Genomic DNA, 27,246 nt, shown 5'->3' on the forward strand with positions numbered 1-27,246 from the left:
TGAAATACCCAGAGGGCCCTCCAGGAACAACAACAACAGCTATAACATCATCAGATCGCTGCCGTAGATCACAAATGTCCACAACTGACAAACAGTAACACCACTAATGTGAGTTTACAACCATGTTAATCTTTCGCCCAATTACATGCCAGTTCCTTTCTTGATACCTCACTGAGCAGTCGGACTCTGTCTCTACAGGGGACTGCTGCTCTCAGGGCCGGAAAAATCAATACCATCCACCTCGCAGGTTTACCTGCTGTGTGTTCTACCCTGTCATGCTGTGAAACCAGACATGATATAGGGGCACCAGGTAGCCCAGAGGTTAAGAGTATGGGGCCAGTAAGTGAAAGGTCGCTGGTTTGAATCCCTGTGCCAACTAGGTGAAAAATATGTTGACGTGCTGTTGAGCAAGGCACTTGTCGGCGCCTGTCAGTCGCTCTGGATAAGAGCACCGACTATATTGTAAATGTATACTGCATAATACAACATTCCCAGACAGCCACAGAGACGCGTCAGGCTAAGGGATAGAGCTATGTGGGTATTGGATGGATGGCTGGATGGATGGATGGAGCAGTGCTGTTGCCCATTGTGGTATGGACATTGACGTCATGGTATGCATAGGCTTCGGGAACACAAACACATTCCCTGGAAAACATAAGTACTCAAATCAAATCACATTTTATTGATCACTTACACATGGTTAGCAGATGTTATTGCGAGTGTAGCGAAATGCTTATGCTTCTAGATCCGACAGTGCAGCAGTATCTAACAGGTAATATCTAACAATTCCACAACTAAACCTAATGCACATAATCTAGTAAAGGAATGGGATGAGAATATATCAGTATAAAATACATGGATGAGCAGTGACAAAGCGGCTAAGATGCAATAGATAGTAAAGAATAGATAGTGAAGGATACAGTATACGTTATATACAGTTGAAGTCGGAAGTTTACATACACCTTAGCCAAATACATTTAAACTCAGTTTTTCACAAGTCCTGACATTTAATCCAAGTAAAAATTCTCTGTCTTAGGTCAGTTAGGATCACCACTTTATTTTAAGAATGTGAAATGTCAGAATAATAGTAGAGAGAATGATTTATTTCAGCTTTTATTTCTTTCACCACATTCCCAGTGGGTCAGAAGTTTACATACACTCAATCAGTATTTGGTAGCATTGCCTTTAAATTGTTTAACTTGGGTCAAATGTTTTGGGGAGCCTTCCACAAGCTTCCCACAATAAGTTGGGTGAATTTTGGCCCATTCCTCCTGACAGAGCTGGTGTAACTGAGTCAGGTTTGTAGGCCTCCTTGCTCGCACATGCTTTTTCAGTTCTGCCCACAAATGGTCTATAGGATTGAGGTCAGGGCTTAGTGTTGGCCACTCCAATACCTTGACTTTGTTGTTCTTAAGCCATTTTGCCACAACTTTGGAAATATGCTTGGGGTCATTGTCCATTTGGAAGACCCATTTGCGACCAAGTTTTAACTTCCTGACTGATGTCGTGAGATGTTGCTTCAATATATCCACATAATTGCCCTCCCTCATGATGCCATCTATTTTGTGAAGTGCACCAGTCCCTCCTGCAGCAAAGCACCCCCACAACATGATGCTGCCACCCCCATGCTTCATGGTTGGGATGGTGTTCTTCGGCTTGCAAGCATCCCCCTTTTTCCTCCAAACAGAACGATGGTCATTATGGCCAAACAGTTGTATTTTTGTTCATCAGACCAGAGGACATTTCTCAACGAAGTACAATCTTTGTCCCCATGTGCAGTTGCAAACCGAAGTCTGGCTTTTTTATGCCGGTTTTGAAGCAGTGGCTTCTTCCTTGCTGAGCGGCCTTTCAGGTTATGTCGATATAGGACTCGTTTTACTGTGGATATATATACTTTTGTACCTGTTTCCTCCAGCATCTTCACAAGGTCCTTTGCTGTTGTTCTGGGATTGATTTGCACTTTTCGCACTAAAGTACGTTCATCTCTAGGAGACAGAACGCGTCTCCTTCATAAGTGGTATGACGGCTGTGTGGTCCCATTGTGTTTATACTTGCATACTATTGTTTGTACAGATGAACGTGGTACCTTCAGGTGTTTGGAAAGGATGAACCAGACTTGTGGAGGTCTACAATTTTTTTTCTGAGGTCTTGGCTGATTTCTTTTGATTTTCCCATGATGTCAAGCAAAGAGGCACCGAGTTTGAAGGTAGGCCTTGAAATACATCCACAGGTATACCTCCAATTGTCTCAAATTATGTCAATTAACCTAACAGAAGCATCTAAAGCCATGACATAATTTTCTGGAATTTTCCAAGCTGTTTAAAGACACAGTCAACTTAGTGTATGTAAACTTCTGACCCACTGGAATTGTGATACAGTGAATTATAAGTGAAATAATCTGTCTGTTAACAATTTTTGGAAAAATTACTTGTGACATGCACAAAGTAGATGTCCTAACCGACTTGCCCAAACTATAGTTTGTTAACAAGAAATTTATGGAGTGGTTGAAAAATGAGTTTTAATGACTCCAACCTAAGTGTATGTAAACTCCCAACTTCAACTGTACATATGAGATGAGTGATGCGAGATATGTAAACATTATTAAAGTGGCTAGTGATCCATTTATTAAAGTGGCCAATACTATCAAGTCTGTAGTCACGGCCGTCTCTGTCACGGCCCCTCCTCTGCAGTGCAGGGGCGGTTCCTCCTGCAGGCAGAGGAGGGTCATTAGTGATTGGAGCTGGCGTGATTGGAGCCACCTGGGGTCAGGGTATCCCAGCAGTCCTTGTCTCTCTAATTCTGCTTTCTCTCTCTCTCTCTCTCTCTCTCTCTCTCTCTCTCTCTCTCTCTCTCTCTCTCTCTCTCTCTCTCTCTCTCTCTCTCTCTCTCTCTCTCTCTCTCTCTCTCTCTCTCTCTCTCTCTCTCTCTCTCTCTCTCTCTCTCTCTCTCTCTCTCTCTCTCTCTCTCTCTCTCTCTCTCTCTCTCTGCTGCTCCAGGTATGATCCTGTTTTGTAGGTTTATTTAGTTTCCATTCAGTCATGTTCACACAGATTCATGCACTTTACATACACCCTACATTATGACATTTCCACACCTCATTCCTTTTTCTTTGTTTAAAATTAATAGTTTTTTGTTTACAATAAAGAACCTTTTGATTGGCCTATACCTGTTGTTCATGTCCCCTCATTTTTGCCACAGGCTATGAGCCGGCCTGTGACAGTAGGCAGCCGCCTCTCTGTGCTAGTGGTGGCTGTTTAACAATCTTATGGCCTTGAGATAGAAGCTATTTTTCAATCTATCTGTCCCAGCTTTGATACACCTGTACTGACCTCGCCTTCTGGATGGAAGCGGGGTGAACAGGTAGTGGCTCGGGTGGTTATTGTCCTTGATGATCTTTTTTGCCTTCCTGTGACGGGTGTTGTAGGTGTCCTGGAGGGCAGGTAGGGCAGGTAGGGCAGGTAGTTTGCCCCCGGTGATGCGTTGGGCAGACGGCACCACCCTCTGGAGAGCCCTGCGGTTGTGGGTGGTGCAGTTGCCGTACCAGGTGGTGATTCAGCCCGACAGGATGCTCTCGATTGTGCATCTGTAAAAGTTTGTGAGTGTTCTTGGTGACAAGCCAAATTTCTTCAGCCTCCTGAGGTTGAAGAGGCGCTGTTGCGCCTTCTTCACCACACTGTCTGTGTGAGTGGACCATTTCAGTTTGTCGGTGATATGTACACCGAGGAACTTAAAACTTTCCAACTTCTCTACTACTGTCCCGTCGATGTGGATAGGGGGGTGTTCCCTTTGCTGTTTCCTGAAGTCCATGATCATCACTTTTGTTTTGCTGACATTGAGTGAGAGGTTATTTTCCTGACACCACACTCTGAGGGTCCTCACCTCCTCCCTGTAGACTGTCTCGTCATTGTTGGTAATCAAGCCTACCACTGTAGTGTCGTCTGCAAACTTGATGATTGAGTTGGAGGCGTGCATGGCCACGCAGTCGTGGGTGAACAGGGAGTACAGGAGAGGGCTTGTGGGGCCGCAGTGTTGAGGTACAGCGAAGTGGAGATGTTGTTTGCTACCTTCACCACCGGGGGGTGCCCCGTCAGGAAGTCCAGGACCCAGTTGCACTGGGCAGGTTCGAGACCCAGGGTCTCAAGCTTAATGATGAGCTTGGAGGGTACTATGGTGTGGAATGCTGAGCTATAGTCAATGAACAGCATTCTTACATAGGTATTCCTCTTATCCAGATGGGATAGAGCAGTGTACAGTGTGATGGCGATTGCATCGTCTGTGGATCTATTGGGACGGTAAGCAAATTGGAGTGGGTCTAGGGTGACGTAGGGTGGAGGTGATATGATCCTTGACTAGTCTCTCAAAGCACTTCATGATGACAGAAGTGAGTGCTACGGGGCGATAGTCATTTCGTTCAGTTACCTTAACTTTCCTGGGAACAGGAACAATGGTGGCCATCTTGAAGCATGTGGGGACAACAGACTGGGATAGGGATTGATTGAATATGTCCGTAAACACACCAACCAGCTGGTGTGCTCATGCTCTGAGGACGTGGCTAAGGATGCCGTCTGGGCCGGCATCTTTGCGAGGATTAACACGTTTAAATGTTTTACTCACGTCAGCCACGGAGAAGGAGAGCCCACAGTCTTTGGTAGTGGGCCGTGTTGGTGGCACGGTATTGTCCTCAAAGCGAGCAAAAAAGTTGTTTAATTTGTTTGGGAGCAAGACGTCGATGTCCGCGACGGGCCTGGTTTTCTTTTTGCAATGATTGCCTGTAGACTCTGCCACATACGTCTCGTGTTTGAGCTGTTGAATAGCAACTCCACTTTGTCTCTATACTGACGCTTTGCTTGTTTGATTTCCTTACAGAGGGAATAACTACACTGTTTTTTATTCGGCCATGTTTCCAGTCGCCTTGCCATGGTTAAATGTGGTGGTACGTACTTTCAGTTTTGCGAGAATGCTGCCATCAATCCACGGTTACTCACCCCAAAGCAGGAGTAGACTGCTGAGACAAACATGACAGCCACCAGGATGATCAGACAGGTGGTGTAGAACCCAATCATCAGAATGGAGCTGAGGAGAGAGAGAAGTAATACCAGTAAATATATCTTAGTGAGAGAAAAGGTTTGAGGAAGAGGGGATAAGTAAAAGGGAATGTTAAAGAAAATATTCATAAGGAGAAAGAAAGGGAGTGAGAGAAATATATGGGAAGGAGGGACACCCTTGAGGGGCATCCTTGAGAATGAACAAACAGCCAGCAGGCCCCCTGGTAGAGGAGAGGAACAGTGGTGACGGAACGTCTGGGCCTGTCTTGGACTGCCTGTCCTGGGTCCCCTGTCTCAGGTACCAGCCTCATCTAGGTCCTATTTGTCTCCTCAACTCATCCCCAAAGCCCTGCCCTCAGTCCCAAAGCCCTGCCCTCAGTCCCAAAGCCCTGTCCTCAGTCCCAAAGCCCTGTCCTCAGTCCCAAAGCCCTGCCCTCAGTCCCAAAGCCCTGCCCTCAGTCCCAAAGCCCTGCCCTCAGTCCCAAAGCCCTGTCCTCAGTCCCAAAGCCCTGTCCTCAGTCCCAAAGCCCTGCCCTCAGTCCCAAAGCCCTGCCCTCAGTCCCAAAGCCCTGCCCTCAGTCCCAAAGCCCTGCCCTCAGTCCCAAAGCCCTGTCCTCAGTCCCAAAGCCCTGTCCTCAGTCCCAAAGCCCTGTCCTCAGTCCAAAAAGAGCTAGGCCTCCAAGTTGTGAATCATATACAAAAAAAACATTCATTGTGATTTACTAGTAAATAAATTATTCAGCCCTATGGTACTATACTGTATGAATCAACTTGGAGCGATTCAGTACTTACTGTGGTACAATGACAATCTGGATGAAACAGATGAAGAGGAAGACGAGAGAGGCGCAGGCCACGTACGCTCCAAATCTGGAGTCCACTTGTTTGGAGTACTGAAGGACAAATAGAAATGGAAAAAATAAGAGCAGTAAGGTAACCAGAGGCTGGCTGACTGCTTCACATCTCACTTGAAACCCTTTAGTGCAGTCTACTGATGTGAGGACACAACAGCCTCACACTGTGAGAACAGCATGTTACTGGTTAGACAGCTGAACTGCCTTCCATCCATCTATCCATCCATCCATCCACCCACAAGCAGCCGTGTCTCTTGCTGAGCCTAAAGGATGTGCTCAGGAGATTAATAATGTGTGTGTGTGTGTGTGTGTGTGTGTGTGTGTGTGTGTGTGTGTGTGTGTGTGTGTGTGTGTGTGTGTGTGTGTGTGTGTGTGTGTGTGTGTGTGTGTGTGTGTGTGTGTGTGTGTGTGTGTGTGCACATGCATGCATGTGCATCTGGCATAGGTGCTCAGGAGGTGAATTACGAGATCTTTCAGATGACAGGTAATAGAGGAAACCCATGTCAGTGATTATCTCTCCCACAGAAGACCGTGCTGGGGGCTGACACACTGAGAGCGGGCTTTGGATCTGTTCTATGTAGCCACTATACAGCCCATTTACCCAGACTAGAGAGACTGACAGGGAGAGGGGAACGAGAGCAGGTTGTAAATGGGGCCTCTCTGCACCTTCTCTTTCTCTCTCTCTGCTTTCACCCTCTCTCTCCTTCCCTCTCACCTCTTCCTTCTCTTTTCTTTTATGTCTGCGTCGTTTTGATCGCTCTGTCTTTCACCCACTCCCTCCCTGCCTCTCCTTTCTCTCTCTGCTCTCACACCTTTTACCTCTCTCTCTCTCTCTCTCCTCTCTCTCTCTTCTCTCCTCTCTCTCTCCTCTCTCTCGCTCTCTCAGCTTTGATTGACATGCCCTGGATATGTCACACCAGTGAGGGGTGTAGCTATTTGTGGTAGAATTGCTTGTCTTGATAAGGGCCCTGATTTTTTTGTACTCACCATGACACCTGACAGGGAAAAATCCCTTAGTAATTGACTAACACTAAAACATTTTCCTGGTCAGACCATGTCGTTAGGGAAAACTCATGACCCTCCTGAGTTTGACAATCAATCCTGACAGAAATTAATACAGTGCTCACTCGTTTGACATTTCCACTGCTAAAGATCTATCCAGAAGATTCACACAGGGCCTTAGTCCGATTATGTGGATTCATTTCCCTGGAGGAGGACGTCACTACCTTCTTCTCCAGGTCTGGTTCTCTGAAGGTCAGCAGGAACTTCTTGACGTGCTCGGAGCGTAGCCGGTCGATACTCCTGGCGTCGATGGCTCTCCCTAGGAACTCGTCCACCTCGTCCTCTGGGTTCAGGTTTTCCTGCGTGTTTCTGAAAATGAAATGTCTAGATAACACAAGACGAGGAGACACTTTTTTGTTTTCCGTTTCAGGCCGTCACAAGAGGTCCTTCAGCTCTACGTCTCTACAGACTAGCCCACCACAAGCCCCTAACTCACCACCGCACCACAGAACTGCATCACCGTAACAAACAACGTGATTGAGATCATCAAACCACTGTCATTATGTTTGTTTGATTGGTATAATCGGTCGTTGAATCAGCACTGCATTGTTTGAATGCATTGATTAGAGGCAATCTGGCCTATTGTCAGTGGATCAGTGGACAAGATCAAACCGGGTGATTCAAATGTTTTATGAATCACAGACAGCATAAGTTACAGTGAGTATGGAAGACACTGAAGTCACTGACACTCATGGGTATGGATGTCCTAAAGTGACTGTCACGATGAAACAAATCCCATTGAAGAACATTGATCTGTCTGTAGCACGTAGGGCAACGCATGGGGACAATCAAATCAAATCTTATTTGTTACATGCTTTGTAAACAACAGAAGCACATAGAATCACATAAAGGAGCTTGAAATTGAGATATATTCAGGGTGAGAATACAAACTGCGTTTGTGACATATGCATGGATATGCAAATGGGCCATCCCCTTGAGTGACAACTGGATCAGCTAATCACATCTCCAGGATGCCCTCCTCACCCGGTGAAAAATGACAATTTGTCGAGTTGGATGTTCTGGTTGTGTTTTTGATGGCTATTATGTGTATTATAGCAACAGTAGTTTATTTCTCTGACTTCCACATACCTATACAGATAAGTCAAAATATATATGGCTGTGACACTGCTATTTTGTCTTTAGAAAGCCTGAAAACATGACCTGCAGCAGAAGGTTGCCCAACACCTTGACTGACAGGCGGGAGATGGGGGTCTCTACTCACTTGTCCTTGGGGTCTTCAAATCCCTGGAAGACAGAAGAAAAGAGCAGAATAGAGGCACTGTTATCTGACTGGAAAATGACTGAATTTCAGGAACAGCTACAAACGGAGAAACGTAAGTGGGGCTAGAGTTTTTCGAAGAGAAAGAGGTAGAATCCATTCACACAGCCAGGTGTTGGCTGAAAATGGAAGTTGCTTCAACCAGCAAGAGACTGACACCTCTTTCAGCATCCTCTCTGTCCAAACTCCCGGTACAAGATGATGAAAAACAACAACAAAGGATTGTGTCCCAAATGACACCCTATTCCCTTCCTACATAGTGTATTACTTTTGACCAGGGCCCATAAAGCTCTAGTCAAAATTGGTGCATTATATAGGGAATAGGGTGCCATTTGGGAGGCACACAAAGTTGAGAACAACAGCTAGCCAGGCAGGCATCTTCCTAGGAAGATGAGTCAATAGTGGTTTTAGAGAAGACTGTCTTATTAACAACTGAAGAGTTTCTGAAGAGTTTCGACATCTACTGTATCACGGACCTGCAGGGACCTCTACTGGATGAAGATAGCAACAACAGCAGGAGATAAAATGTGCTGTACAGGTCCAAGAAACATTAACACGTCTCCAGTATATAGTCGTCCTTTTTTCAAATCTAGGTATACTCCTACATTTTCCTAATTGTGAACAAAGCTGAAAATACCCTGGGACCCTTATTATTTTGGACATGGCTTTCCAACAGAATTTCTGAATAACTTCTAATAACATAAGCAATTCCACTGCCCTCTACAAACAGAGAGGTGGAACATCCCCAAATACCAGCATTCTTTCTTTTATATGGAATAGGAGAACAGGGATTAATGACAGAGTAGGAATGTACGACAGAAACACAGTGGACAGCAAGTCATAAGTCATCTCCACTCCGCTGCCTGCCCTGCAGTGCTGGGAGGTTGGAGGACAGGGGCTAGTGTGGGAACTACTATCACTGTGACTCCCTTTCCCCTCACACAGACCCATTCTCTTTACCTCATGCCCTCTGTCTCGCTCCCTCGCTCCTTGCTCCCTCTATCTCCACTCTTTCTCTACCTCTGCTGCTGTGTGATTTAGGAGCAGGGGGAGGAGAAGAGAGAGAGAGGAGCAGAGAGAGAGATACCAAAACAGAGCAACAGAGACATACAGAGACAGAGAGAGAGAGACGTAGACAAACAGAGACAGAAACAGAGAGACAGAGAGCAGAGAGAGACAGAGAGAAACAGAGAGACAGAGAGAGACAGAGAGAGAGCAGAGAGAGAGAGACAGAGAGAGAGAGACAGAGAGAGACAGAGGTTGTTATGGGATATTATGTGTGGATGGATTAAATTGTTTGTTTTTTAATCAATTTTAGAATAAGGCTGTAACGTAACAAAATGTGGAAAAAGTCAAGGGGTCTGAATACTTTCCCGAAGGCACTGTACATCCAACGGCGTAGTGTATAAATCTGTCAGAGAGAGACTGTCACAGCTGTCTGACTATGAACTATGGTAACATTTTATTGTTTTATATCTGTAAAATATTGCCTCATCCATTCCCTTGTTACTACCTTTGTTGTCCAAGGATCAACGTTTACAACGGAAAAATTGTTGCAGCTGGAAAATAATTGACATAAATAATTATCAGACACAAATCTGCACACCAAAAACGTTGGGGTTTAGACAATAGTACAATAGTAATAGACAATAGTATGTAGGTGCTATGATTGGAAGCAGATTCAGCTCATTATCGTATTGACATAGAGTCGTTGAGTTAATATTAGTAGAGGAGGGGAGAGGGGAGGAGAGGAAATGAGAGAAGAGCAGGGGAGAGGGGAGGAGAGGAAATGAGAGAAGAGCAGGGGAGAGGGGAGGAGAGGAAATGAGAGAAGAGCAGGGGAGAGGGGAGGACAGCAGGTGAGAGGGGAGGAGAGGAAATGAGAGAAGAGCAGGGGAGAGGGGAGGAGAGGAAATGAGAGAAGAGCAGGGGAGAGGGGAGGAGAGGAAATGAGAGAAGAGCAGGGGAGAGGGGAGGACAGCAGGTGAGAGGGGAGGAGAGGAAATGAGAGAAGAGCAGGGGAGAGGGGAGGAGAGGAAATGAGAGAAGAGCAGGGGAGAGGGGAGGAGAGGAAATGAGAGAAGAGCAGGGGAGAGGGGAGGAGAGGAAATGAGAGAAGAGCAGGGGAGAGGGGAGGAGAGGAAATGAGAGAAGAGCAGGGGAGAGGGGAGGAGAGGAGATGAGAGAAGAGCAGGTGAGAGGGGAGGAGAGGAAATGAGAGAAGAGCAGGGGAGAGGGGAGGAGAGGAAATGAGAGAAGAGCAGGGGAGAGGGGAGGAGAGGAGAGGTAAACAACAACAGAGTGGTCTGGTAGTGAGTTACCATAGCAGCATTGATTTAGCTCAGTGGGAGGCCTGGGGGAACAGAAAGAGGAAACTCAATATGGTCACACTATTCTGTCAACGTGTGTGTGTGTGTGTGTGTGTGTGTGTGTGTGTGTGTGTGTGTGTGTGTGTGTGTGTGTGTGTGTGTGTGTGTGTGTGTGTGTGTGTGTGTGGTGGGGTCTTTTTTGTGTAAAAGATTCTCTTTGGAATTCTGAGTGATGATATTCTGCTACAGATGGGACCTTACTGACTGAATGTTTGGGCATTTGTTCATCCCTGTTGCCCACGTATTGTGACAGAGTGAGTGGTCCTCGAGAGACTGGCTGAATAGGTAAACCATGGTGTGGAGGGCCACTGCTTGCTGCCCGCCTGCCACCCCCTCTACCCTTGAAACTATACAGCTTTCTGGGCATTCATTAAACTTGCAGGGTTTCCCAAACTCAGTCCTGCCTGTTTTTGTCCTAGCGCTACACAGCTCATTGACATAACCAACACATCATCAAATGTATTATTTGAATCAGTTGTGTAGTGCCAGGACTGGGTTTGGGAAAGCCTGCACTACAACATGCTAATTATTTCCATCGTCGTCTCAGAACATTGAAGAGAAACGTGGATATAAGGAATAAATGTGTTACTGTCAATGTTGATAGTTCTAGATTTTTTTTGTGGGGGGGATCAAAGAATCTGTTAAATGACTATTTATTATTATATTATTATATTATTATATGCCCCTGTGGTAGTTTTGCTCTGAGGTCAGAGGGTATTTCACCATTCTGTTTTATATCAGACTTCATCCCACTGATGTCTACACAGACAGGAAGCACTCTCTCTCTCTCAGCCACCGGGTCAGGGACATACACAGTGCACAAAAGATTAAGAACACCTGCCCTTCCCATGACATAGACTGACCAGGTGAAAGCTATGATCCCTTATTGATGTCACTTGTTAAATCCACTTCAATTAGTGTAGATGAAGGGGAGGAGACATGTTAAAGAAGGCTTTTAAAGCTTTGAGATAATTGAGACATGGATTGTGTATATATGCCATTCGGAGGGTGAATGGGCAAGACAAAATACTCAAGTGCCTTTGAACAGGGTATGGTAGTAGGCACAGGCGCAGTGCTTTGTGTCAAGAACTGCAACATTTCCCATGTGTATCAAGAATTGTCCACCACTAAATGACATCCAGCCAACTTGACACAACTGTGGGAAGAATTGTAGTCAACATGGGCCATCATCCCTGTGGAACGCCTTCGACACTTTGTAGAGTCCATGCCCCGACGAATTGAGGCTGTTCTGAGGGGGGGGGGGATTCTGTCCCCAAGTATTCCAATGTATAAATAATGTGATCGTATCCCATTGTAAGAAATTATACTTTTTTTGTCAAATACTATATCTGGGGCAACAGGTATAGCATCGAGGTTAGAGCGTTGGGCCAGTAACCGAAAGGTGAAAACCTGTCGCTGTGCCCTCGAGCAAGGCACTTAACCCAAATTGCTCCAGGGGTGCTGGACAATGGTGACCCTAGCCGTGATCCCACTCCCTGCGGGTGTCTCAGGGGGATTTGTGATATGCAAAAACACATTTGCATTAAAGTGTGTAACAGGAAAAATATAAGCACCCTCCAAATGATTATTATCTATTCGTGATTCTTGCGGTCAATTTGCAGTGTGCAAATTATTTATAACTATCTTCTGGCCCCTGACTATCCACTCATGGAAAAATCGGCCCGCGACACACGCGATAACATGACCGTCACACATCCTTGGCTTTCTATAGTCCCTGGTTAACACACACAAACACACAACAACAACAACCTGGCCCTGCTGTGAAGGACAGAGCGGAGAAGAGTAAATATAGAGTATTCCTGAATTGGGGTGAGGGCAGCATGTTATCCCACCATCCTCTTCATCTCCTTAGAGATCTGGTTTCCTCCCATGTGGTTGTAGAAGGGCCGGTCGGTCCAGGGGCCCATGTTGTGGGTGACAGAGTTGGCGCGCTGACGGTTCATCTTGGCTATCATCGCCTTCTCGTCTTTCTGCAAGGCAAGGGAGACAGACTAATATACTTAGGGATGGTAATGGAAAAGGTCACTCTGGGAAGTAGGAAGGAAGCTACCAATATAAAATGCTTTATTATTTAACCATGAAAGGCGCATGTTTAAATGTTAAAATGGTTTTACTGACTACCGGTACCCAGCTCCCCCAGCTTGTTCATCGTTTCTACCCATGACACAGACTGACAGATACAGTATATTGTATTTCTAGAAGTTGAATTACATGCATGCTCACGATCACTAAATCTACTGTAAATCAATTACATGTTTTTCAACGTTTCTTCTACAATTAAATATGGTTAAAGGTCTGGGATGAGTGTAGTGATTCAACCAGAACGGGAAAGGTAGAGAACTCTAAAGCCTGCGTCTTTAATGGCACCCTATTCCCTATAGTGCACTAGGTCTCTGGTCAACTGTATTGTACTCTATAGGGAATAGGGTCTCATTTGGGACGCACACTGAAATGTATCACTAATGTAACAGCGATCATGAGAAACAACCCATTCCCAGTTCACTGATAGGTTAGAATGGAGTATATAGCAATATGATACATCATGTGAAAACACACATGATATGTTAGCTGGAGTCAAAACTTGTGATATCGCCACAGGACTGATATGACACACACACACACACAAACACACACACACACAGCTTTATTTATGTTAGAGTCTATGTGACTATGTTACTCTATGTTAATTTGTGTTACTCTATGTTAATTTGTGTCACTCTATGTTACTCTATGTTACTCTGTTTTACTCTGTGTTACTCTGTGTTACTATGTGTTATTCTGCGGTACTATATGTTACTCTGTGGTATTCTGTGGTACTCTGAGTTACTCTGTTACTCTGTGTTATTCTGTGTTACTCTGTTACTCTGAGTTACTCTGTGTTACTCTATCGTACTCTATGTTACTCTGTGTTACTCTGTGTTACTATATCTTACTATGTTACTCTGTGTTACTCTGTGTTACTCTATGTTACTCTGTTACTCTGTGTTATTCTGTGTTACTCTGTGCTGCTCTATGTTACTCTGCTACTCTATGTTACTCTGTGTTAGTCTGTTTCTCTGAGTTTCTCTGAGTTTCTCTGAGTTGCTCTGAGTTACTCTGTGTTATTCTGTGTTATTCTGTGTTATTCTGTGTTGCTCTGTGTTGCTCTGTGCTACTCTGTTAATCTATGTTACTCTGAGTTACTCTGTTACTCTGTGCTACTCTGTGTTACTATGCATTACTCTATGTTACTCTGAGTTACTCTGTTACTCTGTGCTACTCTGTGTTACTATGCGTTACTCTGAGTTACTCTGTTACTCTGTGTTACTCTGTTACTCCGAGTTACTCCGGGTTACTCTGGGTTACTCTATGTTACTCTGTTAATCTATGCTCATGTTACTTTATCTTACTCTGTTACTTTGTTACTCAATTTTACTCTGTTACTCTATGCTACTGTTACTCTCTTATCTTACTCTCTTATCCTTTTCTACCCTTTTCTATACACACACACACACACACACACACACACACACACACACACACACACACACACACACACACACACACACACACACACACACACACACACACACACACACACACACACACACACACACACACCCTTTTCTGGCTGCAGCCCACGATGAGGTAAGTTTCTATGTTGTGTTTCTTCAGATAGACGTTCCTCGCTCCTCCTGATCCTGGCTCTACCTCATAGTCTCCACTCAGGTAGTTCAGAGTGGCCTTGGTGATGTGGATCCGCCTGGCACAGTAACACACCAATGACTTACTGGGCACAATGGACAGGGATTGACAGTATTCATTTATTTCATGTTTATACCATAACAAATTATGATGTAATATTGTCATATTCATAATGTAGTGTAAATCTTTGTTCCCCATTTGACTTTTACAAGTTGTTCATCTGTCAAATACAGCAAGACAATGTAAAGTCAGATGAATGAATGGGTACAGTATAGTATGTTGCACTGTGAACTGTGTATTCACTGAGACTAGGGTTAAGTTCCAAAATAAGAACGAATGCTCAATACATAGCTTCATTCTATGTGGTACTCTAAGTAGTATGCTAATGTATAATGGAACACAGCCTAGTAGTGTCATTGGGTGAGTGACTGTGTACTGGTTTGATGTTATTGGCTGGACGTACCCTGCCGCACCCCCGGCCTCCATGTGATTGGCTAACGTGACATCGTTGGACCACACATCAAACTGCCACTTCCTGAGTCCCAGCACCCCACAGTGGACCCTGCCGCTATGGATTCCCACACGCATGTTCACGTTGACCCCCGTCACCTCTCTCACCAGCCTGGAACACAGACAGAAACAGTCAGAAACAACTGATTGACAGATTGACCACATCATCAAGCAATAGAAGGGAGTAAGAGGAAATAGGGAGTAAAATGAGAGACAAATTAGACACGCATGAGTAACAGTAATGCTTCCACAACTATAGCAAACTGAATCCACAGGAAGTTCTCCTTCCTTGCAGTGAGGCTCCAGTATGTGTGACCTATCTCTTGCTAATACCTGACTGACTGACTGACTGATCACTTGACTGACCGACTAACTGACTGACCACTTGACTGACCAACTGACCGACCGACCTTCTGATCAGTCAAGTGGTCGGTCAGTCAAGTGGTCGGTCAGACGGTCAGTCAAGTGACCGGCCGACTGACTGACTGACCACTTGACTGACTGACCGACCGACCGACCGACCACTTGACTGACCGACTGACTGACCGACTGACTGACTGACCGACTGACTGACCGACTGACTGACCAACCACTTGACTGACTGACTGACTGACCAACCACTTGACTGACTGACCGACTGACTGACCGACCACTTGACTGACTGACTGACTGACCAACCACTTGACTGACCGACTGACTGACCAACTGACTGACTGACTGACTGACTGACCGACTGACTGACCGACCACTTGACTGACTGACTGGCCGACTGACTTACCGACTTACTGACCGACTGACTGACCGACTGACTTACCGACTGACTTACTGACCGACCGACTCACTGACTGACTGACTGACTGACTGACCACTTGACTGACCAACTGACTGACCAACTGACTGACCGACTGACTTACCGACTGACTTACTGACCGACCGACTCACTGACTGACTGACCGACTGACTGACTGACCACTTGACTGACCAACTGACTGACCAACTGACTGACCGACTGACTTACCGACTGACTTACCGACTGACTTACTGACCGACCGACTCACTGACTGACTGACCGACTGACTGACCGACCACTTGACTGACCGACTGACTGACCGACTGACTGACTGACCAACTGATCGACTGACCGACCGACTGACCACAGGGCAGAGCAGACAGAGGACAGGAACACAGTGTCTGTCTGGCCCCGCCCATCCTTTATAATGACTCACCTCCTCTTACAGGAGTCAGAGAGAGAGAGAGAGTAGGGCAATGCATTTGTGTGGTCTTTCTTTATTAGATATGGCCGGTGGCATACTGTAATCATCCAAACCTCATTATGACGTCAGAACTAATGTTCTAAGGCAGGGCCACCTCAGAGCAGTCGTTGACTCAACCTCTGCAGACACAAATTAGGCTAAGTGCCTCTTCACGGGGATAGAATAAACTTGATTTGATCTTGCCAACTGTTTGGTTTCTCAGTACTGGAAGTAAAGTAGAGTACAATGGAACTAATCCTCTCTAGACAAGCGTGTTTTACTGTGAGCTGTGCTGGACAGAGCCAGACCAGACAAGGTCTGTTGTTTTCCTTGACATATACTTTTATATAATATAGACAGTTTACAGTGCTTTCAGAAAATATTCACACCCGTTGACTTTTTCCAGATTTTGTTGTGTTACAGTCTGAATTTAAAATGGATTAAATTGAGATTTTGTGTCATTGGCCTGGAATTGTGTTTAGAATGTTTTTCAACAAATGTTAATAAAAAATTCAAAGCTGAAAAGTCAATAAGTATTAGTATTCAATCCTTTTGTTATGGAAAGCCTAAATAAGTGCAGGAGTAAATATTTGCTTAAACAGTCACATAATAAGTTGCATGGACTCATTCTGTGTGCAATAACATTGTCTAACAGATTTCTTTATGACTACCTCATCTCTGTACCCCATACATACAATTATCTGTAAGATCCTTCAGTCACAAAGCCCAGGGAGGTTTGCAATGCCTTGCAAAGAAAGGCACCTATTGGTAGATGGGTAAAAAAAAAGAAAGCTGAAATGTAATATCCCTTTGAGCATGGTGAAGTTATTAATTACATTTTGGATGGTGTCACTACAAAGATACAGGCGTCCTTCCTAACTCAGTTGCCAGAGAGGAAGAAAAACGCTCAGATTTCACCATGAGGCCAATGATGACTTTAAACAGTTACAGATTTTAATAGCTGTAATAGGACAAAACTGAGGATGGATCAACAACATTGTAGTTACTCCACAATACTAACCTAATGACAAAGTGAAAAGAAGAACCATCAAACAGGCAAAGCATCAATACAGGACTAAGATTGAATCCTACTACATCGTCGGATGTGGCAGGGCTTGCAAATTATTACGGACTACAAAGGGAAGCCCAGCCGTGAGCTGCCTAGTGACGCGAGTATCCAGACGAGCTAAATGCCTTTATGCTCGCTTCAAGGCAAGCAACACTGAAGCATACATGAGAGCACCAGCTGTTCCAGACGACTGTGTGATCATGCTCTCCATAGCCGATGTGAGCAAGACCTTTAAACAAGTCAACATTCACAAGGCCACGGGTCCAGACGGATTACCAGGAAGTGTACTCAGACCATGCATGTATGAACTGGCAAGTGTCTTCACTGTCATTTTCAACCTCTCCTTGACTGAGTCTGTAATACCTACATAACACCTGTTCCCAAGAAAGTGAAGGTAACCTGCCAAATGACTACCGCCCCGTAGCACTCACGTCGGTAGCCATAAAGTGGTGTATATAGGTCCTGGATGGCAGGAAGCTTGGCCCCAGTGATGTACTGGGCCGTATGCACTACCCTCTGTAGTGCCTTACAGTCAAAGACTAGTCACCCAAGACAAAGACTGTTCTTTCTGCTACCGCACAGCAAGCGGTACCGGGGAAAGCGATACCAAAAGTTTTCTTAACAGCTTCTACTCCCAAGCCATAAGACTGCTGAACAATGAATCAAATAGCCACCCAAACTATTTACATTGAAACACTCCCCTTTTGTTTTTACACTGCTGCTTCTCGCTGTTTATTATCTATGCATAGTCACTTTACCCCCTACCTATATGTACAAATTACCTCATCTAACCTGTACCCCCGCACATTGACTCGGTACTAGTACCCCTGTCTATAGACTCATTATTGTTATTATTATTAATAAATATATATTTTTTTACTTTAGTCAATTTAGTAAATATTTTCTTAACTCCATTTCTTGAACTGCATTGTTGGTTAAGGGCTTGTTAGTAAGCATTTCATGGTAAGGTCTACACCTGTTGTATTCGGCTCATGTGAGAAATAACATTTGATTTGATTTGATTTGAAATCCAACACAATAGATCACTGAGTACCACTTTACATTTTTTCAAGCATGGTGGTGGCTGCATCATGTTATGAGTATGCTTGTCATCAGCAAGGACTAGGGAGTTTTTTTAGGATAAAAATAAATGGAATAGAGCTAAGCACAGGCAAAATCCTAGAGGAAAACCTGGTTCAGTCTGCTTTCCAACAGACACTGGGAGACAAACTGACCTTTCAGCAGGACAATTGGATACTTATGTAAACGTAAATATTTTCATTTTGTTATTATGGGGTATTGTTTGTGGATGGGTTTGAAAAAATATCTATTTAATCCATGTTGAACTCAGGTTGTAACACAACAAAATGTGGAATAAGTCAAGGGGCATGAATACTTTCTGAAGGCACTGTATGTGGCCATGTCATACTCACGAGATGGCCTCGATCATGTCCACCCCCATCTCCACACAGCAGGATGCGTGGTCGGCCCGAGCCTCTGGCAGTCCAGACACACAGTAGTAGCAGTCTCCCAGGATCTTAATACGCAGACAGTGGTTTTCCTATTGACACACAGACAGCATACCTTTCATTATCTATTTCTATTCAAAATCCGATTTTCCCTAACCCCTAACACTAAACCTAACCCTTACCCTAACCCCTAACCCTAACCTTAACTGCTACCCTAATAAACCTAACCCCTAAGCCCAAAATAGCCATTGTCCTTGTGGGGTCCCCATGACCCCAAGAGGGAGAATTGTCCTTGTTTTGCTATCCTTGTGGGGATTTTGGGGGATTTCAGGTCCCCACGAGGATAGTAATACAAGTCCACGTATTGGACACACAGACACACATGTATGCATGCACACACACGTACACAGAATGTGTTAGTGTGTTAATCGCATTTCCTTAATACAGTAGAGGGTTTTACATACCATGATTACAATAAGGTTGTTTCTTGCCAGCTTATTGAAATGCACTTTGTATTGTCTCTCTGGATAAAAGCTTCATGACTAAAATGTCAATGTAAAATGTAAAATAATTCCTTAGCATTTAAAACCTGACAAATATACTGTATCTAGGCTATAGAATGCTGGCTTCACATTTTACCAACACTTAGGATAAAACTGAAGATCTGCCATGTATGTAGTATGATACATACAGAGCATTGTTACCCATATATAATGTACTGTCACTTATGAATAAATACCAAGTCTAAATACCATATCCCTCATGCCACAGATATTTTAAGGGTTTGGACTTTCACATCGGTTAGTGTTGAATGACATCGGAAACAAATTGTTCCCAGTGTGAACGTCAAGGTCTGGAAGCATATTCAAGGAATTACTGTTCTTCCTTTTCTCAGAATTGGTACTGCAAAAAGCCCTCTTTATACAGTATGTTATAAATAGTTTTATAAAACAATTTAATATTTTTTTAATACAATTTCCCTGCAGTGTAAAAGGCTTCTTAATAACTATGTGCCATAATGTCCCTCCTTCTCACTGTAAACAACAGGGCTTTGTGAGGAGAAAGTTCTACGGCACTCCATTATCGTTGTTTTACACACTAAAAACAGATGCTTCTATATAGTGCCAAATGAGGGTTCTTTGGCTTGAAACCAAAGCGGAACCCTTTTTGATGGTTCTACAAAGAGCCATACTCATAAGGTTCTAAATAGAACCAGTATGGTGCTATAAAGAACCCTTTCCTAAGGTTCTATAAAGAACCATTAAAAAAAGCTTCTATAAAACACCAAAATTCTGCTATGGTTACAACCCTTTTTGGGGCTACATAGAACCCTTTTTTATGGTTCTTTATAAAGCCTTTATAAAGAGTGGTTCTATAAAGAACCTTTCTCAATCTCAAAGATTCTTTGTAGAACCATACAGGGTTTTTATTCAGATTTTATTATTGTTTCACAAGTTGAATCAGGTATGCTAGCTCTGCAACAGCTGGGAGTCCCTGAGGAGAGAATGAGAACTACTGACTTAGTCAATCATTCTCAATTGACACAAGGCCAAATGTGAGTCTTTCACAAGACACAAGACACCATCACTGGTCATTGTCATATATAACATGTATTGGCATACCACAACATATTAGATCAACTGAAATGACACTCTCACTCACGTTTGCACAAAAATAGCTGTGAACAAACCCAAAACATTCAAATGAGCTGCCGCCCCTAGATTTGAATTATCACTAAAAGAGAAAATAACCCTTTTTTTAACGGCAGAGAACCATTGAAGGGCTCAGTGGTCTTTGGGTCAGTATGGTTCCACACAGAAGCATCACCCTTCCCAAAGAACCCTTGAGGAACCCCCATTTTTTTTGTGTACTGTAAAATACACAAAATAAGCTATTGTGTGTGTGTGTGTGTGTGTGTGTGTGTAAGAGAGAGTGTGTGTGTGTGCTCTCACCGCAGCCAGCTTGTCGAAGCGGGCAAACAGTTCGTTGAGAGTCATCACCAGCTCCTGGGCAGTACACTGGGACGCCAGACTGGTAAACCCTTCAATATCTGCAAACAGGATACTGCAAGACACACGCACACACACACATACACACAGACAGACACACACACACACAGAGACAGACAGACACACACACAGAGGCAGAGAGAGGGAGAGACGCAGAGAGAGAGAGAGAGAGACACAGAGAGAGAGAGAGACACAGAGAGAGAGAGAGAGAGACACAGAGAGAGAGAGAGCGACACAGAGAGAGAGAGAGAGAGACACAGAGAGAGAGACACAGAGAGAGAGAGACACAGAGAGAGAGACACAGAGAGAGAGACACAGAGAGAGAGAGAGAAAGAAAGAGAGAGCGACACAGAGACAGAGAGAGAGCGACACAGAGACAAAGAGAGTGAGAAACACAAAAAAACAGACAGACAGACAGACAGACAGACAGACAGACAGACAGACAGACAGACAGACAGACAGACAGGAACAGGGAGACAGGGAGACAGACAGACAGGGAGACAGACAGACAGGGAGACAGACAGGGAGACAGGGAGACAGGGAAACAGGGAGAGAGAGACACAGAGACACAGAGACACAGAGACACAGAGACAGAGTGAGAAATGCAAAAGAGAGAGAGAGAGAGAGAGAGAGAGAGAGAGAGAGAGAGAGAGAGAGATCTCCAGTTACTTGCAAGCACAGTGCTCAGTATCTTACAGCCAACCAGACATTAAACTCAGCACAGTGCTCAGTATCTTACAGCCAACCAGACATTGAACTCAGCACAGTGCTCAGTATCTTACAGCCAACCAGACATTGAACTCAGCACAGTGCTCAGTACCTTACAGCCAACCAGACATTGAACTCAGCACAGTGCTCAGTACCTTACAGCCAACCAGACATTGAACTCAGCACAGTGCTCAGTATCTTACGGCCAACCAGACATTGAACTCAGCACAGTGCTCAGTACCTTACAGCCAACCAGACATTGAACTCAGCACAGTGCTCAGTATCTTACAGCCAACCTGTCAGGGGCGTCGTAAAGGACAGACCAAGGCGCAGCGGGTATAGTGCTCATCTTCTTTTTTAATACGAGTGAACACTTAAACAAAATAAACCAACGCCAAACAACAGTTCCGTAAGGACACAAGGACTATACGAAAAACAACCACCCACAAAACCCAGAGGAAAACAGGCTGCCTAGGTATGGCTCCCAATCAGAGACAACGAAAGACACCTGCCTCTGATTGGAAACCACACTCGGCCAAACCTGGAAAACGGAACATAGAAAATTAAAACTAGAACCAAAATCCCCTAGACCAAAAACCCCAAAACACACAAAACAAACACCCCCTGCCACGCCCTGACCATACTACAATGACAAAAGACCCCTTTACCGGTCAGGACGTGACACAACCAGACATTGAACTCAGCACAGTGCTCAGTACCTTACAGCCAACCAGACATTGAACTCAGCATCAGTGCTCAGTACCTTACAGCCAACCAGACATTGAACTCAGCACAGTGCACAGTATCAGTAACCTGGTTAAATAAAGGTGAAATAAAAAATAAAATAAAAACTTACAGCCAACCAGACATTAATGAACAGATAGAGCATTTGAATGAAAAACTACATTCGTTTCTATCCTATTTTTCACCCTTAAATAATACAACTGGGTATAAAGTGGAAGAATTATAGGATAGTCTGAAAGTCATGATTGCATCCCTCCCCAATAGCCATGATGCACCACTTTTCCTGAATGGCATCAGCCGTTACCACTGTTACGGAGGTGGCTCTGAGTCAGGGCTAATTGCCACTGGTCCATTAAATTCAATGGTACCTTTTTATTGGCAAGACATTCTGATTTTCTACAGTAATAGCAGCCACCAGAGCACCTTATCGTATCAATATTATACTAATACATCAGCCCCATTATCATGCCAACGGCCTGACTACGTGACTGACTGACTGTGATGAGCGCTAAAGTGCTATTGAAAAATACAATTATTTCTGACAATGTGACTGTGCTGAGTGTTAGTTATCTATGCTAATGAAAAATACATTTATGACCCAATGGTGTTGCAGAACAGAGGCTGTCCTCACCCAACACTGAGAGAGAATGTGTTGAGGCATGTCATTTTCCCTGAGAACAAGGTAACTGATCTGTCAGTCTATAGACCCCTGGACTGGTGGGACAGGATAAATTCACAACACTATACAGTGTGGATGAAGATGAGCTCATCTGCTCAACCAGTTTCACTTTTCTATATTCAATCTGGAGACAAAGAGTGGCAGCGACAGGTCGATTTCAGGACTAGGCCAAGGCATGGTGGGACTGCCTGGGAGTCAGGTTGGCTTGACACTAGGATCACGGTGTTCTCAGGGACGCTGTGGCTCTCTGTTCCGTAACTAAGTCTCTGACGGTTGACTGTGAACGCTTGAATGGTTTCAGGAGAACATGCTATGCCACGGGGGGCCAGCACAGGGGGGCCAGCTATGCCACGGGGGGCCAGCACAGAAACAAAAATGTATGAAATGAAATGTATGGATAAGAGCGTCTGCTAAATGACTAAAATGTAAATGTAGATTTAAAGGAGTACTCAATAGACAGGATGTTTAGAGGCTGCTGTCAATGAACAGATCCACGTTTGACCTCACAACTACTATTACATGAACCTAAAAAGGGAGGGGACTAACATTAAGTAATGATATCTTTTGAAATACTAGTTCCTTTCATCATGAGATGGAGAAGAAGAGGGCAGGGGAGGGAGGGAGGGAGGGAGGGAGGGAGGGAGGGAGGGAGGGAGGGAGGGAGGGAGGGAGGGAGGGAGGGAGGGAGGGAGGGAGGGAGGGAGGGAGGGTAAGAGAGAATGAGAGACACACAGAGAGGAGTGAAAGAGAAAGAGAGACACAGAGAAGGAGTGAGAGAGAGATAGATAAAGAGAGAAATCGACACAGAGAGAGAGAGAGCATTCTATGCCATTAAAAGGAACATTAAAATCGAAATTCCAATTAGAATCTGTCAAAATAAAATCTAATCAGTTATAGAACCAATTGCACTATATGGCAGCGAAGTATGGGGTCCCTCTCTAATAATCAATTTACCAAATGGGACAAACATCCATTAGAAATACTGCATGCAGAGTTTTGCAAGTGCAAAGAAAAACTCCAAATAACGCATGTAGAGCAGAATTTGGCCAATACCCGCTCCTTACTTGAATAGAAAAAAGCGCCACCAAATGTCATTACACAGCTCTACAATGTCAAGAGATGAAACAAGAGAAGAGTCCCCTCAGTCAGCTGGTTCTGAGGCTCGGTTCACTAACCCAAACCAACCCCATAGAGCCACAGAACAGCACTCAGAAAATTTGGCCCAACCAAATCATCACCAAGCAAAAATAAAAATATATTACCTATTGGAAAGACACCACAACAAATCTAAGAAAACTTGAATGCTATTTGGAAAAAGAGCAGCATTGGAAAATAGCAGCTTCAGAGATAAACAGGCTCACATGAGTCTCACTGGAACACACAGCCCAGCTCCATACCACTAGCAGCCCTGCCTGGGGACACACAGCCCAGCTCCATACCACTAGCAGCCCTGCCTGGGGACACACAGCCCAGCTCCATACCACTAGCAGCCCTGCCTGGGGACACACAGCCCAGCTCCATACCACTAGCAGCCCTGCCTGGGGACACACAGCCCAGCTCCATACCACTAGCAGCCCAGCTCCATACCACTAGCAGCCCTGCCTGGGGACACACAGCCCAGCTCCATACCACTAGCAGCCCAGCTCCATACCACTAGCAGCCCTGCCTGGGGGGGACACACAGCCCAGCTCCATACCACTAGCAGCCCTGCCTGGGGACACACAGCCCAGCTCCATACCACTAGCAGCCCAGCTCCATACCACTAGCAGCCCTGCCTGGGGGGGACACACAGCCCAGCTCCATACCACTAGCAGCCCTGCCTGGAGACATACAGCCCAGCTCCATCAAATCAAATCAAATTGTATTTGTCACACGCGCCGAATACCTGTTGTATTATTCTTACTTACAAGCCCTTAACCAATAATACAGTTTTAAGAAAATACCTCAAAAATACAAATTAAGAAAAAAGTAAGAGATAAGAAAAACAAATAATTAAAGAGCAGCAGTGAATAACAATAGCAGGGCTATATACAGGGGGTACCAGTACAGAGTCAATGTGTCAATGTGCGGGCCGGGCACCGGTGTCGAGGTAATTGAGGTAATTATGTACATGCAGGTAGGGTTGCTAAAGGGGCTATGTATAGATAATAACAGAGAGTGGTAGCGGCGTTGGGGGGGGGGGTGGAAATAGTCTGGGTAGCCATTTCATTACCTGTTCAGGAGTCTTATGGCTTGGGGGTAGAAGCTGTTTAGAAACCTCTTGTACCTTGACTTGGTGCTCCGGTACCGCTTGCCGTGCGGTAGCAGAGAGAAGAGTCTATGACTAGGGTGGCTGGAGTCTTTGACAATTTTTAGGGCCATCCTCTGACACCGCCTGGTATAGAGGTCCTGAATGGCAGGAAGCTTGGCCACGGTGATGTACGGGGACGTACACACTACCCTCTTTTGTGCCTTGCGGTCGGAGGCCGAGCAGTTGCCATACCTGGCAGTGACGTAACCCGTCAGGATGCTCTCGATGGTGCAGCTGTAAAATCTTTTGAGGATCTGAGGACCCATGCCAAATCTTTTCAGTCTCCTGAAGGGGAATAGGCTTTGTCGTGCCCTTTTCACAACTGTCTTGGTGTGCTTGGACCATGTTAGTTTGTCGTTGATGTGGACGCCAAGGAACTTGAAGCTCTCAACCTGCTCCATTACAGCCCCGTTGATGAGAATGGGGCCGTGCTCTGTCATCTTTTTCCAGGAGTCCACAATCATCTCCTTTGTCTTGATCACATTGAGGGAGAGGTTGTTGTCCTTGCACCACATAGTCAGGTCTCTGACCTCCTCCCCATAGGCTGTCTCATCGTTGTCAGTGATCAGCAAACTTAATGATGGTGTTGGAGTTGTACCTGGCCGTGCAGTCATGAGTGAACAGGGAGTACAGGAGGGGACTGAGCACGCACCCCTGAGGGGCCCCTGTGTTGAGGATCAGCGTGGCGGATCTATGCTCCATGCTTTACCATTAGCAGCCATGCCTGGGGACAAGACATATTGCTGGAGCTACTCCCAGTAATCCTGTACTCCCGTATTGCTGGAGCTACTCCCAGTAGGCCTGTACTCCCGTATTGCTGGAGCTACTCCCAGTAGGCCTGTACTCCCGAATTGCTGGAGCTACTCCCAGTAGGCCTGTACTCCCGTATTGCTGGAGCTACTCCCAGTAGTCCTGTACTCCCGTATTGCTGGAGCTACTCCCAGTAGTCCTCTACTTCCGTATTGCTGGAGCTACTCCCAGTAGTCCCGTACTCCCGTATTGCTGGAGCTACTCCCAGTAGTCATGTACTCCCGTATTGCTAGAGCTACACCCAGTAGTCCTGTACTCCCGTATTGCTGGAGCTACTCCCAGTAGTCCTGTACTCCCGTATTGCTGGAGCTACTCCCAGTAGTCCTGTACTCCCGTATTGCTGGAGCTACTCCCAGTAGTCCTGTACTCCCGTATTTCTGACACCTGAGAATCCAGTGACTGTGGTCTCTCTTAGCTGGAGCTACTACTTACCTTTACCTATGGAGGGGAGAGCATAGGAGCATAGCAGAGGAGAGGAGAGGGGATGCTGCCTTCTAACTGATCTGGGATCTGTGTGGATGTGGATACCCATTCTGGGTTTGAACCAAGACAAATAAACAACGACAACTTAAAGGCTGCATTCTCATAATTTGTTTTCTTCATCATTCAAGACTGCCTTGATTGAAAATGGAAGCTCCACCAGTACCACTGTTGTATTTAGATAAATGTTTTGTTTGTCAAATGATGACAACAAAATACTCTCTCGTTTTTTGTCTCCGTTCAGGTTATGTCAGGGGAATTATACTGTAATGTCCAGTCCCCCGGTCTGTTTTCTGTGTGATCCCGGATTGGCTGGTTGACACAGACATAAGCGAAGCAGATCATATGAACCAGTCCAGACCACATCCAGCTTGTACTTTAACTGAGGACAGGGGCGCCATGGAGGCTATATTTAGACACAAATACAATCCGTGTGTTTCCCACAACCAGCGCATTAAGATCACCACAAATATTACCTCCCAGAATGCAGTATGTTCCATTCTCTTAGGGCAGGGCCATAGATGTATATCTGGGCTGGTTTGGAGGGGTTTAAGCGGGCGGGGAAAAAGCAGTAGAAAGAGCTATGTCATGTATTCAAAATCTATGTAATTAGTACCTAGGGGATGACTAATCAGATCTTGGATGGATGTATATCCTAAAACGCTGATGTTTTTCTCTAAAGGGACATTAATCTCATAGTAACCTACAGTAGGCTACTGAACAAACCGCAAGGCATTCAGAGACTCATGGGTGTCCATCATTCAATACTACCCTTGAGCAGGTCTTTCATGTCAGAAGAACGTAAGTTAATTGTCTACTATGTAGAAACAAACATGTACTATAAATTACTGTATAAATGATTTCCTTGATTTGAGACATTCACAAGAAAAATACATTCACAAAAACAGGACGTC

General features: G+C 45.0%; 1 protein-coding gene across 2 annotated transcripts in view; it reads right to left on the reverse strand.

Annotated features, from left to right (window-relative positions):
• The window catches only part of LOC106582348 (adenylate cyclase type 5), a 132,499-nt gene that overhangs the window by 5,883 nt on the left and 99,370 nt on the right, over positions 1-27,246 (reverse strand). The window contains exons 4-12 of one of the 2 annotated variants that reach the window (XM_014165372.2): positions 20,565-20,676; positions 18,577-18,704; positions 14,775-14,933; positions 14,228-14,369; positions 12,460-12,597; positions 8,181-8,203; positions 7,123-7,267; positions 5,838-5,935; positions 4,986-5,073 (exon numbers count right to left, since the gene is read on the reverse strand). In XM_014165372.2, the coding sequence (XP_014020847.1) occupies positions 4,986-5,073; positions 5,838-5,935; positions 7,123-7,267; positions 8,181-8,203; positions 12,460-12,597; positions 14,228-14,369; positions 14,775-14,933; positions 18,577-18,704; positions 20,565-20,676 (1,033 nt within the window). Of the gene's footprint in view, positions 1-4,985; positions 5,074-5,837; positions 5,936-7,122; positions 7,283-8,180; positions 8,204-12,459; positions 12,598-14,227; positions 14,370-14,774; positions 14,934-18,576; positions 18,705-20,564; positions 20,677-27,246 lie in introns of both variants that reach the window. The other variant, XM_014165371.2, reaches the window with a different exon arrangement.

Source organism: Salmo salar, chromosome ssa21 (genome assembly GCF_905237065.1).
Source record: "Salmo salar chromosome ssa21, Ssal_v3.1, whole genome shotgun sequence".
Classification (NCBI taxonomy): domain Eukaryota; kingdom Metazoa; phylum Chordata; class Actinopteri; order Salmoniformes; family Salmonidae; genus Salmo; species Salmo salar.